The 16,357-nt window shown below is 40.3% G+C and overlaps 1 protein-coding gene across 1 annotated transcript; it reads right to left on the bottom strand.

Annotated features, from left to right (window-relative positions):
• Positions 1-3,928: 3,928 nt before the first annotated feature.
• On the bottom strand, positions 3,929-12,153 carry grpr (gastrin-releasing peptide receptor). Its single transcript, XM_076738910.1, has 4 exons — positions 11,843-12,153; positions 5,582-5,933; positions 4,734-4,847; positions 3,929-4,150 (listed from the first exon to the last, which is right to left on the bottom strand). Exons 1-4 carry the CDS (start codon positions 12,151-12,153, stop codon positions 3,929-3,931), a joined length of 999 nt encoding a protein of 332 aa, XP_076595025.1.
• Between the last annotated feature and the right edge of the window lie 4,204 nt (positions 12,154-16,357).

Here is a 16,357-nt window from a genome sequence, read left to right as displayed (position 1 = left end):
ACGCAGCTTCAAGAAAAAGCAGAAATAAGACTCACTTTGTTATTGTTGTGTTCGGCGATAAGTGATGCTGTAAAGACGGCCCCATGACACCTATTGTGAACTCTGTCTAAATTTCCCATAAAGCCACTTTGGCGTCAGCTGTGGAATAAACACGATGGCATTTCAGTCCCCTGATGTCCTTTGATGGTTCTGACACCTTGCATTAGGTTGCTTCTGCTCAGCAAACACGTACATATATCAGTGACCTTTAGAGTTACTTTGTGAGGGCTGGAAGTGCTTTTGCTTTTAATTTCTCTCTTCCTGTTCAGACAGTCAGATAAGACTGAAATATCTAATGGAGAACCGACATCACATCTTATCCAGTAGACTTCAATAAGAGTGAATCCCTCCTTCCTGTTTCCTACCATTTTAACAAGTTCTTCAAAGCTGAGAGATGATTTTTGTCATTTATATTCTAATGTTATCCCTCCTCCCTCACAGGCAAATAAACAAAAACTTGAAGAGGACAGATTTTGTGTGTGTGTGTGTGTGTGTGTGTGTGTGTGTGTGTGTGTGTGTGTGTGTGTGCGTGTGTGTGACATGAAACAAAGACAAATGAAAATGAACAAACCGATGCAGGGCTATGAAGAACATTTAATCTGTACATTGTTTTATGATTCATAGACCAGTATGCAACTTACATAAGTGTGATGTAAAAAACTTGAAACACTCTGAGACTGGACTTTCCAGAGAAGTAAAAGATTTGAAAATGAAGTTCAATTAAAATTTTTAATTTTAAGTCTTTTTAACTGGATAATTTAACATTTTTTAACATAAAAACACACTTAACACAAATTATTATTTAAAGCAAAGCAGTTTTATATATATCCTAGTTTTTTAAACATGTCTAGAGGGAAACTTCAAAAGATTAATGACCTTGAGTGATTCCAGAAATCACCATTCCTGATGTCATTTTTGGCCTTTGTCATCCTGCAGGTTCACATATAAAAGGCGGCCATGCAGAATTATTAAAGCACAACCTGTGCAGGAAAAAAATCCTCCTGAATTCCTGCAGGAAGCCAAGAAATCTCACAGGACCTAAAAAGGAAATGTGCGGAATTAGAGGACGGGTGAGTCATGCTAGAGAAAGATTATTATTATTATTATTATTATTATTAGTAGTAGTAGTAGTAGTAGTAGTAGTAGTAGTAGCATTACACATTTCTTCTAAATGTCCATTCTGTCAAGTCAATCAGCAACAGGTGGCATTCGTGCTCTGTAGAGCACAAGAGGAAGAGGAGGGGAGATGGAGGGGTGAACAACATTGACAATCTTTCTCCAGGATGACTCACATTTAATCTTCCTGCAGGATTTATGCAGAATTCACGCTGAATTCCTTTGAAATTACTGCAGATCTCTTCCATAGTCATGCAGAAGCCTTCAGGACTTTTTAAGGACTGTGAAGCTTTTATTAGTCTTGATTCGTGTGTCTTTCATTCCTTAAATCCAAAAGATCATACCTCATCCTTATTTACATTCCAGACTTCCCACAGAATGAGCCTGACCGTAAAGATGACACGTTAAGTAGATGGTTGAGACCATGCAGGATAGAAATTTGGCAAGGCGCTACACACCACAATTAAACAAACAGTATCCAGACTGAATTATACAGCCACTCAACACAACCTGAGCATGATCCTCTCCCTCTGTGAAGCACCAAATTAGGACATTGCAGTTTGATGTAGTGACTTTAAATCTAGCATGTGAGAGTGCAGAATAATCATGTCGAGTGGTCGCGTATGCACAGTCAACAGGACTAACACTCTTAACAGAGCCAAAGAACAAAAGCGCTCTTGAGCCTCCACTTTAACTTTTCAATAAAATGACAAAGTGATATAGTTCACAGTAGTTTGAATACCGTTTTCAGCGATGTTATATTATATTTCTTCTATTGGAAAAAAAAAATGTGTGGTATAATGCGCTTAAGCTAAACACTGACTTAGTGTCTGTTTAATTTCCATGAAACTGAATGTAAATCGCATTAACACACAAGACCACAAAAAATCTGAACACACACATTGCAAATGTGTTTTCTAAGACATGCATTTCCAATGACAATCCATTTTTCACACTGTGCACAACACAGCTCAATAAACATTCTGCAACCCGAGGACAACTAACATTTAAAATACACCTTTGAAGGTTATCACCACAGCATCAGACATTTAAAAACATTACACGCATACAGCAACAGGGTGCAGCAGAATATTATACATCAATATTCATCAGAATCTCCACTGATATAAACAGATACCACATATTAAAGCACATGGCAACTTTTATCTTTTAGCAACATCAAAGCAAAAGCATTTACACTTATCATTTTTAAAAGGTTATTTGACTGGTGACCTGCTTTATTCTGCCATTTCTGAAGACTAATACTGGTTTCTATCAAAATGTCTTCTGTCTATTCACTATATTGAAGATGATTAGTCTAAGTTGTCCTGAGGAGTACATCTCAGCCTGAGAAAACAGCTGAATGATGTCTTCTGGGGCTCTGAATATCCCTGATGATGTCTCCAGGTTTATCTCAGCATTAGTGTGGAGACAACATTCATAACAGCCTGCGAGAAACTGGAGGTGTGGAGATTGAACGATGCGCTCATTCAGGTACAGAGGATATAGCCAAGAGATCCTGTCGTGTTGCATTATGGGAATTGTCTCCCCCTGTCTTCTAGTAGTTTTATCTACAGTATATACTGTTAATTTCCAAGTATAGGTACTTCGTAAAAGAAAAATAATGATGCATGCGTTGCACTGCTAATTAGCAAGATTTCACATGCTAATATGCTAAACTAGGACACTAGTATTGCCAATATTAGCATTTAGCTTAAGTGCAGCCTCACAGAGACACTATGGGTGTCGGCTCTTCATAAATATCCGCTCATGGCAACTAAAGCATGATTAATTTATGGCTGTTAGGCTCAGTGAAGGTTAGAGAAAGAGCGTGGTCTGTGGTCTAAGCGCGTTTTAACACACTTCAGTGACTTCAAGCACGTGACATGACTGGTTGTTGACATTTAATCGAATTCATCATCTCTCTCTAACCTTAACCTTTTGCTGCCACAGTCTACACGCGTGCGGCATTCAGGATGCAGCTTATCAAAGTCATGCCTTCAGACAACCATGTGGTATAAAAACACTACATCAAATTCACAGGAAACCATGTTGCCTGTGAACATAACCAGTCACCAACAAGATGTAATGTATTTCATAGGAGGCAGGGTTAGAAAATGTAGGATCCAATGTCTTTAGAGTTGCAAAACAGTCAAAGTTACTATAGTTATACATGGGCCTTGGTTGACTTGATCCTGATCACTCTTCTATTGCATTAATATCTCTTTCTCAAGTCCCAAAACTGAATGGAAGTGGACTACTTAAATGCTGGAGTACACCTTTGATTGCAATAATTCAACTATTCATCTTCATGTAAGGATCCTGTTCATTTGCATTATGTCGGGATGTAGTTAGCAAGACCACTGACTTAAGAGCAAAAAATGGTTGCTTTGAGATTTCTTTTTAAATAATGCTGCCACAACCAAGCAGTAAGCTTGTAGAAAAACAAGTGACATATTTCAAAAGGTATTTGACAAACTGCTACGACTACAAATTAAATAAGACTACTATACTGGTACATCACCAAAAGAGCAATGGGTTGAATGAGCATGTCTCAATTTAAGTGAAAGCATTACCAACTTGTTGTATTATGAGGGGAACTGAGGTGAAACATGTGGAAAGCACAGGTGAACACATGAACATGCTGTACAACTTTCTCTCTCTTTTTTTCTCTCTCTCTCTCTCTCACACACACACACAACCACACTTCCCTTACGCACAATCCCCCTGACAGAGCCGTCTGCCATTGAACATGCTCAGACTCGCCATGGAGTTAAAGTGTGCTGCGGACAGAGGGCACATGTGTGTTATAATGTGTCGGGCTCAGTGGGGTACGCTTGAAGATCATACGACAGCAACAGCAAAGCTCCTGGTTGAACTGCTTCTGGAAGGTCTTGCTCAGCAGGTAAAGGGCAAAGGGGTTGAGGCAGGAGTTAGTGAAGGCCAGGATACGAGCTACCACGCTGCACACAAAGTGAGCCAGGGACGTGTCCACCTGGCGGGGCCAAAGACAGGGTGGAGGGTTGAGAGAAAATGGTTCAGACAAAATGGAGGGAAATAGAGGCATTCGTTTACTGTAAGCAAGTACAAATACATCATTCGAATATGAATGTGTAAGTAATATTTGTCTGGATGCTTTATTTTAATCTGAACTGCCTCGTATTGCATGCACAAACTTCTATTTTTCCCAGTGAGCTGTCTCATTTTTATCAAACCCTCCAGATCAACCTTAAATGCATTTAGACCTTTTCACATACACAACCTCCAGTTTCTAAAGAAAGTGCCCGCTATATGGCCCAGTGAGTCTCCACTGACCATTAACACTTACGCAGCCAATAAATAAGTACTTAATTTAGCAACTTGGTTAAAATATACATGAGGAATGCATGACAGTAGAAAGCAATTAAAAACAGTAAATTAAGCTGCATTGATGATTTCTGAAAGCTATAAAGCTGAATACAGATACAAATACACTTATTTATGTGACATAAACTAATACAAATACATAGAGTAACTGTGAGTTACACTTCCAGTATACAGTACAAACAGATGTTAGAAATAAAGTTTTTTTTGTCTACCTGGGAGTAGTGATAGGAGCGGTATAAGTAGATGATGTGATTGGGCAGCCAGCAAACTGCAAAGAGACCAACGAACACCAGCACGGTCTTCGCCAAGCGCTTTCTCGATTCAACCTGTTGAACGACAGAGCAAAAATGTTAAATAACATGAAGTAAAATTAATGCTTAATTGTATTCCTGTCGGCGATGGAGGAAGTATTCAGAGATTTTACTGAAGTAGTAATAAAACAATGTGAAAGTAATTTATCACAAAGTCCTACATTCAAAATTCTACCCAAGTAAAAGCAAAATGTGCTGAAAGTACCAAAAGTAAAAGTGCTCATCGTGAAGCAGAATGACCCATTTCAGTGTTAGTTTTTTTTATATATTACACATTGTACACTTAGACATGGATTTTAATACATTTATACATGATTATTGGATTATCATTACTGATGCATTACTTTATAAACTGCATTTGTATGTTGTTATTAACTACAGTCCTGCAGTAAATGTTCTTATTGGCTTTCCACCACCGATTTGTGCAATATTGTAGCTACCGTTAAAGTCATTCATTCATTCATTCATCTTCTTTACCCGCACATCCCATTTCGGGGTTGCGGGGGGCTGGAGCCTATCCCAGCTAGCAATGGGCGAGAGGCGGGGTACACCCTGAACCAGTCGCCAGCCGATCGCAGACCATTAAAGTCACTGCGGTTATATCATCTGTAATTTTTCTGCGACTTGGTGGATTTAATCTTGTGGAATTCCATCTTAAATTTTGTAAAACTATGAAGAGATAGAGGGCATCTAATGGGCAGCTTCTAGTATTTTAAGACTATAATATAAGACTATATAACAACACTGGCCTGTTGTCTTGCGTGCATGTTGCCCTCCACAGGCAGGTTGGAGGCGCTCCTCATCAGGCTGTGGGCGATGAAGCTGTAGTACATGGATATGACCAGCAGGGGAATGACGTAGAAAATGAGGAAGGAGGCCATGGAGTGGATCTTAGGGTGCAGTTCCCCCGCATTGGGATAAGGGGCGCAGGTGACGAAGCTCTCATTGGTGGAGGTGACGTTGAAGGTGTCGAGGTCTGAGAAGACGGCCTCGGGGATCGCCAGGACCAGAGACAAGACCCAGATGAGCGCCGCCCGCAGGACAATGCTGGTAGTGGTGCTTGGTGTTTGGATGTCAAGGGGCTTCACGATGGCCCTATACCTGAGATAGATAGATAGATAGATAGATAGATAGATAGATAGATAGATAGATAAACATTAAGAAATAAATATTTATTTGTCCTGTACATGATGTGTCTTACTATGACCTTACCGTAAAGAGTGGTCCCCCTTTAACACTTTGTGCCCTTTAAAATGAAGTTGTAACTTATTTCATCACTTGCTCAACAGTTAAATCTGCAATAACTTATTTTTTTGGCCACATATTATATTTTCAGTTGATATGGTTAACTTCCTCATAAACATTTCCCATGGAGCAACATCAATGTTAATTCTGAGATGTCTCTGGCACCGAGTGAATGTAAGTTTAATATTCACTCTAATTTCAGTTCTGTTTTTGGTTCCTGGCCCCGGGAAAGCACCCTGCTCTTTAATGTTCCACTGTGTTTACTGGCTGCTTGCTGCTGGCCTGTGTACATCTTTTTAAAAACAGAGCAGTGACACAGAACCAAAACAGTAGACAGTATTAATGAAGAAGATTAATATTACATTTTGAATAAGAAGATATGCTGTCAAATGGTCCATTGGAGGGGTCGTCCTGCATCAAGCAAGTGTAAAGCAAGAGGAGAATGAACACCAGCCTTATACAGTTTCCCAATCAGCTGTCATCAGTTGTTCTTGATAATGTCTTAAATTGATCTGTTAGGCATTAGGGGTAAAAGCATCGGCACTGTCGACCTTGAGGAAGTAATATAGAAAATGAGAGGAAATGAAAGCCCATCTTAAAGATAACACCAACCTGCGTGGTGTTGTGAATATCTGAAGGGAGTAACGATTATTAAACCTGGTTTAAACCTGCTGAAACAAACAGGCAGCTCATACAGAAGGCAGTACTTTTGTACTTCGCCCACTTCACCTCCACAGTCTATTTAATTTCATCTTGTTTTAATTCGTCCTCCATTTATTCCATGAATCCATGTCTAAGGCATTAAACTATTGAAAAGCACAGAGTGAAAAATGCATGTCAGCAGCCTTGATTGTCACTCAGATCTATGCAAACCATAACCGCACAGTCTTGATGAAGCTGATTAGCTCAGTTTTTACTCCAATAAATATTAACATACCAATGGTTTTATTCTGAATTTTACCTTTGATTGCTGGTTGTGTAGTTAAACGAGGCCTATTTTGTCTGGCTCCTATCTGAAATGACCTACCCAAAATAAATAGAGTATATCTTCACAACTACGAGGACTGTATGAATAATCTTGGTCTCAAAAGAAAGCTAAGATCTGTCAGATTACTGCAGAAGTGTCAGAATCAAATATGTGTTACTGTGTTAGAGTAAATTTATCTTGAACACGGTTGAAATTTTCAGTTTTATCTCCGCCTAAAAAAAAATAAAAAAATAGTGAAAACCACCTTTAAATCATGGGATAGTAGCCAAATTCAGCTGGGAATTAGTAAAGTAATATCTGATGAGTAACTGCAGTTTTCCAGATGTTTTAACACAGGTATGTCCGGGCGCTCATCTGGGTGCATCTGAGCAGAGTACCAGTACCAGTATCTCGTCCAGGCATATGGAGAAACTCCTGTGTTGAAAACCCTTTTTCAGCCTTTTATCTGCTTGTTATTGTTCCTGTCTCTCATAAAATGACCAAATGCAAGTTAAAACGGCTCAGCAGTTTCCTCTGTGTGCATGAGAAGGAGCGATGAAACTAACTTACACTGGTCAATATCTCAGCAACCCAGTGTTCAATTTTGATGATCGACACCTCTATCGAGCAGTCAAACTAACACAGAGTCACAGGAGGAGACATCAGCAGCATTTTTTCTTGCTAGAATATAACTTTTGACCACAAAACAGCAAAGGTAAGACATACTTCATGATTTAGCAAAGTTTTTTGCTGCTGCTCTTTGGCTGCTGGCTCGCTGAGTTTTCGTTGCACAGTGAGGAGGCGGACATCTTTGTGATCATATCAGACTCTCTGCTTTCATATGATACCAGGTTTGTGTGGTTTGCGGGACGTGGTGAGCTCAGCAGACGCTCTAAAGTGCACATATGCTATTTCCGTGTTTTCGTTTCATGCCCATATAATTTATTAGGGTATGAATTATGTTTCGTTTTGGTGGCAATGCCTGGTAGAGGCTTTTAGCTGAGTTTCTCCCTGTCATTCTGGTATGCTACAAGTTAGGATTGGTGCTTCCTAGCGTGAGCATCGATCATCTGAACTGTTAACTTTTGGAACTACGCTGCTTTGGGGGGACGTAAAGAGGAAGTTGATTGTTGTCACGGATCCTGTGAGTGATGCTGTGAACCTGCAGGCGGAGCTCCATTTCTTTAAACCTGTATTTGTTGACTTTTTGGGAAAAAAGTCTGCCAAACTGGTATGAGGCTTTTTTTCTATTTTTATTCAAGAGCGTGGTCTTTCAATTGCAGAAGCAGAACAAATGTAAGTTCAAGCAGGGGCTATTTGAGAAGAAGAAAGCATTACAAAATCTGAATGTGAAATCAGTGAGTCATGCTCGTGATCAAAGGTAGGAAAAAAGGTCCATGCGACTGACAGAAATTGTCGAAGATAATGATGCTGTGATCCATGTGATATTTCTGTGAAGCACCAAAAGAACAAGCCCCATCAAATGTCTAAGAATTTGTCTGAGTTGGTTTGTTGCATACATGTGGTTGCAGTTGACGATGCATTCAAGAGTCAAAAAGCAAAACCCTTGATTTGGGCTTGTTAGGAGGGGTTATTTCAGTTAATTGGGAAGTTAATTACATATGTTGAAATAAATGGAAGAAGGTTCTTTAAGTTGTTATCAGGATTGACTTATTTGTGTGTTTGGCTTGTTGTTTCCAACATCGGGCTGTATTACTGTGTATTTCTAGTTATTTATTTCCAGTAAGACATGTTTGACTGTGATTAAATATAGATTTACTTTCTTTCTTTTCTTTTATTCTTTATTTGGATCCACATTAACTTTTACAAAGTGGTTGCTTGGGGCCCACTTAAAAAATGGTCTCGTTTCCATGCACTTTACGACAACACTGACCCATCTTCCTTTTATAGTGGGAGTGGGTAAAATAAAAGCCAAGAAACAGCTTTTTCAGAAAAACTTGGTGCATTTTAATGTGAGTTTTAACAGGCGGGCAGAATGAGTTTACATAAAGACATTTAAAGTATAAAATGCCTGGAATATTCATTAATTACATTATGCCATAATCCCACAAGTCAATGGTAAAATGATGCAGTCTACAATACACATTTCCACAAAAACAAATGATTCAGCTGTGTTTGAGGAATAGGCAGCAGCAAGCCAAGCCATCTTCAGCACCAGTCTGAAGCTTCAGGAGAGGTCCTGCTCAGCCTGCTGCCAAATGACAAAGCAGAATGAAGACACTGAATGAAACTAGAATTAAAATTAGTAAGTGAGGTGAATGTTGGGCGCATGTGTAACACTGACAGAGACACAGGTTTAATGAAGCGTGAAATGTCAGTCAAGACTCATTAACACTCACCTCTCCGGCAGCCATTTCATATCTGGAGCATCACCTCTCACCCACGTCGAGCACCTTCCTGTCACTGCAGCACGTAATTAAAATGATTGATCGCCAATAATGCACAGAGAAGCTTGCCCAGCTGAGTAAACTTCGACCGCAGAGCCCTGTGGGTCATTTGTTCAATGGTGACTCCCATTATTTCACAATGTGGAGAGATGTCTGACACAAAGATATTGCAAAGATGCTGTACATCCAAATATTGCACAGATGCCCTACACCAGTACAAAATAGGCGCTTGTGGTTTATTCATAGTTCAAAATTTCAACTTTAAAATGAGCCCCCTCTGTAACCTCAGCACTCTGCATGGCATAGTGTTATTTTATTTTATTTTATTTTTAAATAATGCAAACCAAAAGTCGGGGAATGCAGTCAGGCTGAAGCTGTGCTATTTTAAATGCAAATCACATTTCTTTGCATTTTGCATTGTCAGGAGAAAGTTTAGTATTGCCCAACATCACATGCCTCAAAGAGCTGTGCATGTAATTACAGCAGCAATGAGCAACATTAGTAAAACACACAAAAACTATGGAAGTGTATCATACAGTACATGAGCAGGCGCACACAGACTGAGTTTACGTTGGATAGCCGTAGTTTAGTATTTAGAGCAGCATTTTAGAGCTTGCCTCTCAGATTTGGGTAGGAAGACGACTCCAAAGAAGACGGACTCGGTAAGAGAAGGCCTGACCACCGACTGATGCTAAGTTTATTTTCGGAACAGTCAGGAGACCAGCGCTGTAAGATCATAGATATGAGGAGAGACCAGAGGTGATAAGAAGGATGGTGCAAGTCTGTGCAATTCTTTATAAGTTGAAAGTTGAATCTTGAAGTCAGATCTAACATGTATAGGCAGCCAATGTAATGAAATAAGAACAGTTGAATATGATCTTTATTGTAAGCCACCCTGGCATTACAAATTTGTCATCTATAGCTTTGGGACCTGACAATAAATATGATGGAAATGCACACATTATTCAGAGAGCTGAATACTGCAATTACCATACCATAACATTAGCATGAATGACCATGGTTATCTGCTGACATGACAACAACAACCGAGCAAACACACCAGGAAATATGTTTGTACTTGGTGAGATTTAGATGAAAAGGATAAATATATTTCCCAAAATGTCAAAATTTTCCTTTAAACAGCTTCTGCGGGAGGAAACAGTCTCAAATGTGATCACAGTGTGTTCACAGATTACAGGCGGCCTTCTGTGACGTGTTTGCAGGTTGTGCTGCAAACCTGAAGCATAATGCAACTAAGTAGTTTTCTCATAAGAATATTGGCAATAGTACTTTTTATGGCATTTAGTATTTTTATATTCTGTACATAATGTAGAAATACATAGTTGTTTTTCTTTTCTGTATCCTGTACACTTTTTTATCTTGATCCTTTTATGCCACTGTGTTTGCTTTTTGTAATATTTGCTGGCTGGAATAAATGAATTTCCCCAGTGTGGGATCACACATCTTATCTTATCTTATCTTATCTTATCTTATCTTTATGCAAGATGAATTGAATAATCTTGAAGCTCAACGAAGATGCCATCAATGTAATGGGACTCCAGGAATGCCTGTGAATTAAACATTAGCCTTGTCATTATGATGATGATTATTATACAAAGCTCGAGGGATGATCCTGTTCTCCACATTATTCTCATTACCTGCGCTCAAAAGGTCATGTGACGCAGGTTAGTCAGGAGTCCGTGCTACTTTAGGCGAGAAAAAAATAAACCAAGTGGCACAAAGATGGGAGATGAAAGAGGAAGAACCAACACATGCACGCTTGGACATTCACTCACGCACGCTCACATCACACACACTTGCGACTAAAACATAATTTTCCCGCAAGGATTTCTTGTCCTTTTAGATAGATGATCCAGAGTCTTTTCTATTAGATTTTAAAGGGATACTTATCACATTTATATTAAAGCATCCTGAAACATCTCATAAACACATTTTAAGTTTTCCTCTGGCAGCCGAGGCTGTAAAACATTTTGATATGAAGCGTGTCCTCCTGACTGTGACAGTGATTTTCGTCTGCCACCCAAAAAGTCATCTGAAATTGCCATCAAAAGTTTGAAATCCTTCGCTGACATCAATTAACTGACAGCTGATTCTGAAGCACCTGACTGCCTTTGTCTCTGCGCACGTGTCAACAGCCTCCACCGCTCTCTCGTGCGTAACGGGTCTTCTGATCAATACACAATAAAATATTTACCCTCCATTCTAATGATTAAACATCAGTTGTGTACATATATTTTAATTAGGACAAAAACAACATGAGATTTGGATCATTTGGCTGCCACACAGGTCCTTTGTGAATTGATAGTGAGTGATAGCCCAGTGACTATAAGGTCAGTAAGAAGACCAGAACAACAGAAACTGGAGCCTACCTGTCAGCAGAGAGAGCTGTGAGAGTGAACACAGACACCCCAACCGAAGTGAGTTGAATGAAGGGGATGACTTTACAGCCCACTCTCCCGAACAGCCACTCCTCTGACAGGAAGCGGCTGGCGTCCACCGGGGCGCTGGTCAGCAGCAGTAAAACGTCCCCCAGCGCGAGACTCGACATGAAGAGATTCGGCACATTGCGGATGGATTTGGCTGAGCAAAACGTCTTGATGAGCGTGATGTTGCCGATCAGCCCCAACACGCTGATTACACCGTAAACAGAAGCGATGGCCACCCCTGTTGTGAACCACATCGTCCGTGCAGAGCTTTGGGCAGCAGTGACGCTGCGCGACGCGTTTGGTTACAGATGCTCCATCTCTCCCACCGTTAAACCAACTGACTACCTACGAGATATTCTTTTTTTTTTTTTTTAAATACAAGTTCAAACTCAGAGAAATACGGACAGATCCTTTGAGTTTACAGACAGAAGGCAAAACTAGAGTGCTGTCAATTTTGTTTCCAACTTTAGGGTTGCGTTCAGGTCTTCCTCAGTTTGAGCGGGCTGCCACCCAGTGCGCTCAACGTGCGCCAATAAAGAGCAGTCAGTGAGTGTGTCAGTGAGAGATAAAGAGTAAAATGATTACAAATATGATAGAAAAGGCTCAATCTGATCGTTACATTGTTTAAAGGGGGATACAACTCACCGTAGAAAGAAAAAAAAATCCTTAGTCTGTTGTGTTTGTCATTGTCCCGTTTCTCTTTACTGATTTTGGATCAGTATTTTTAAAAAAAGTCATAAAGAGTGGTACATATGCTAACATACAAACTGCATTTGACGATCAAATATCATGGGGTGTGAATACAGAGATGGTCGTGAAGCATAGGAGCAGGTCCGCCTCTGAAACTTAATTGCAGTGCAGTTGGTTTTTTAATCCATTTAGTAATCTGCAATGAAGTCTTTTCACCTTTTACTGCAAGATTCACAGCAATGTCTCTGAAAGACAAGCCGCGTAAGAAAGTGCTCTAAAGATCTCTGGAGCCAAAGAGAAACTCGACTTCTTTTGCTTCACTTTCTACCAAACAAGATCTAGAGGAAATTAACGGGCGTCCATCAAATGACACGTCAAGGGAATCAGAGCTTTGTTGTCCTTCACCTGCTTTTGTTTACTCTGCTTTTGTTCAGCATAGCTTCTTTAATATGTCACACTCAGTGTAGGTGAAAGTCCATGTGGTTTTTTAACTGTCTTGTTTTGCTTTGTCCTCCTGTCTGTGTTGTCTGTGTTATTGTGAGCTGCCAGCAGAAATGACCTTGATAGAGACAAATATGTTTTAAATTCAAAATAACTGAACCGAACAGACTTGCTGAGAGTGTATCTTTGCCTCATCCAGTGTGTGCATGCTCACGAAATGATAATGATAATGTGCTGATGTTTAGCAGGTGTAATGTTTGTATTTACCACCTTAGTTTAGCAAGACAGGATGCTAAGATTTTCTAAATAGCACTAGCAGAGGCTGATGGGAATATCATTTGTTTTGCAGGTATTTGTTTTGGACAATTTTGACAAGAAGAAGGCGCTAAATGACGCGTTACGGGATCAGCAAAGTTCTAATAAGTGATCCTGAGGCGACCATGAATGTGTGTTTCATGACAGTCCCTCCAATAGTTAGATAGAGATCTCATTCAGCCTCACGGTGGTGCTAGAGGAAAGTCAAGGGTCAGAGTCATTAGGTTTCATTTTAAGAGCAGATCTTACATCTTTCAAAACTGCATGCTGAGAATCTGAGCTCAGTTCAGATCCAGTCACTTGAAACTGTGTCCAAAAACGGCCGTGATGCATTAATAACCACAGAGTGAGTCATGTTATGCTCCTGTGAGGCCTATGAGATGTGGTGTTTTCGCGGACTGACCGGTCGAATTTACCTGATCTCCTGGTAGCTCCACACCCTGCACTAACCCTGGGGGTACCTGTAGAAAGTCATGTCTCTATGGACCTTCAAGTGCCTCGAGATAATGGAACATCACAGGTACCAGAGATGAAAACGGGCTCGCAGGCCATCAGCAGGCACTCAAGTAGAGAAATGATCCATGAGGGACCCCTCACAGGTGGTACATTGAAATGTTTCTTTAACACAGACGTCACAGATACGAACGCAGAAACAATGATGACCTGTGAACCAGCAGGGTGTAATATGCCACGGAGAAAGAACATCTCTAATCCTTGTTTATCTCTGCGGTTTGTCAAGGGCTGCCAGGCAATTTTGCGTGCTTTAATCGTATGAGATAACAAACGAAAGGTGCTGTGGGGTCCGGAGTCATTATGTGGAGGCGAGATAAGACTGCCAGGAGTGCAAGAGATGAAATTGGTTATAGTGTTAAGCAGAGGAGAAGGAGGACATGAGAACAGGGGGTGAGAAGATGGCCTGGATAAAAAACAAAGTGTATATTCTCATTCACATACATACAAATATGCATACGCCTGCCTATGGGTGGAAAAAGCACAAATGTATGCATACAAACAAATATCCTTGGATTACTTTCATCCCTTATAAAAGGGTTCCTGGCTTTGTGAAAACACAATAAAGGAAATTAATGATTTAAGCAAGGAAAAGGTTACTCTTGTAGCTCAAAATGTCATGTAAATATCAAGCAAAAGATGACGCTCTCACGATGAGCAGGCACTTGCTGCCTAATTTAACAGTGGAAATACACCGTTCAATTATCTTCCGCTGCGGTTCCCTGCCTGTGATGTGCTACTCTACGCCACAAAATGCCAGACTGAAGCTCTTGTGAACTTACACACAGTTACACAAAATGCTGCGGGATGTACAAGAATTGAACAGACAGTTGAGGCAGCAGGTTTGAGCCACTGGAAATCTTCTAAGTGGAGAACAAAAAGGTGGCTGATAGGACAAATCTTCACAGCCTCCAGCCTTGACTAGTTATGATTAAGGCACAGTGTTTCATTTTTCCTTTGCGGCCACCACTCAGTGATGACACACATGCTGAAAGTGTCATTGTGAGACACTTGGAGGAGTTACAAAGAAGGCTGATTTGAAGGTTACACCTATGCAATGTTGTGCTCTCTTGTGTGTCATGAATGATGATCCTTGTAATGTACTGACACCAACACCATCTTTAATTCCCACAATTAATTGGTGCATGACTGTGTGAAAATCTTTTAACGTGCAATCGACTCATTGTGGCTGCTCGTATGCAGAAACAGTTTCAGGAAGTCAAACCTTGAACTTTGACCACATCCTTTGGCAGAGCATCGTGAAAACAGCATCAGCAATACCAACTCTCTCACACCACACAGTTAAATACACCAATAGACATATGATATCTTCAATTCAAAGTCGTTTGTTGTCTTTCTGGGAGTTTATTCTTACGCCTGCAGACGGACTCCTCCTTGCCGCCCGGAGTGAGATGGCAAGAAGTGATAGGATGTTAATAGGATGAAATTACCATCAGAAGAATATTAGCATAATAGGCACATAATGTGTTGTTCTATCAGGACAATGGTCAATCAGCAGCTTTGATCATGCAGGATGTTCCCTTAATCAGTAGATGAGTACATACATGGTGTCATGGTCAGCAGATTAACACATACATACACCTAATCAAATGACACAGTTAATCATTTGGCTTTAAGGTAGTGAATGCTTACGACTGAGTAAAGAGAAGATGAAATCGTTTGGTTCACGACTGAGGGACAGAGAAGATGAATAATAAGAAATCCCATTACACTTTCCATATAGATGATACAGTAGCAGTGACAGTGGATGTAATCAAAGTAGTTGCAGTGGATGTCAGGCAGGGCCATGGCATGAGACATGCTGCAGTATTCTCGAGAAACTGGAGAATATTCAGCAACGAATTTGAGCAGCGTGATAGTAAGGAATTGCAATAATCCAACGTGGAAGTTACGAATGCATCGACTAATTTTTCTGCATCATTTTGAGACAGGATGAGCCTGATTTTTGCCATGTCACGTAGATGAAAAACGGCAGTCCTTGAAATTTGTTTTACTTTATTCATGTATTCGGGCCAGTCTGCCTGCTCTTTGAATCAGTGTACTGCTTGTGTTTGTCTGCATTGTTCAGCCTCTCTGCAGCATCACTGACCACAACCTGTATGTTTATCTGTGAGTGGATTATGATGACAGCAATGATGATCATGGGCATTATTATTTAAGCTTAAGGGCATGGACAAACAGTGTATATTGTCATTTGATATGGAGGACTTGCTGGAGAAACACAGGTGTTAAAAAGAGCTCTAACGATGGCTCTGTTCTATTCAAGTGTCCCGGTAAGGCAGGACAGTGTGGACCCTGAAACCGAAGCGGCTCCTCTTCGGAGGATCTTCACAGAATTAACTGTTGTCTCCTCCAGCACGAAGGAAAAACAGCGTCTCACAGCAAACAGATGCAGTGTTTCGTGTTTCATGTATGAGAAATATCTGCAAAGGTCGTATTTCTCCATGCAATTCTTTTGAAATGTTAGCACTGCACAAATTA

Source organism: Chaetodon auriga, chromosome 1, assembly GCF_051107435.1.
Source record: "Chaetodon auriga isolate fChaAug3 chromosome 1, fChaAug3.hap1, whole genome shotgun sequence".
Taxonomy (NCBI): Eukaryota; Metazoa; Chordata; class Actinopteri; order Chaetodontiformes; family Chaetodontidae; genus Chaetodon; species Chaetodon auriga.
Note: the sequence above shows the minus strand (reverse complement) of the source record. Positions and strands in the feature narration are given on the sequence as shown.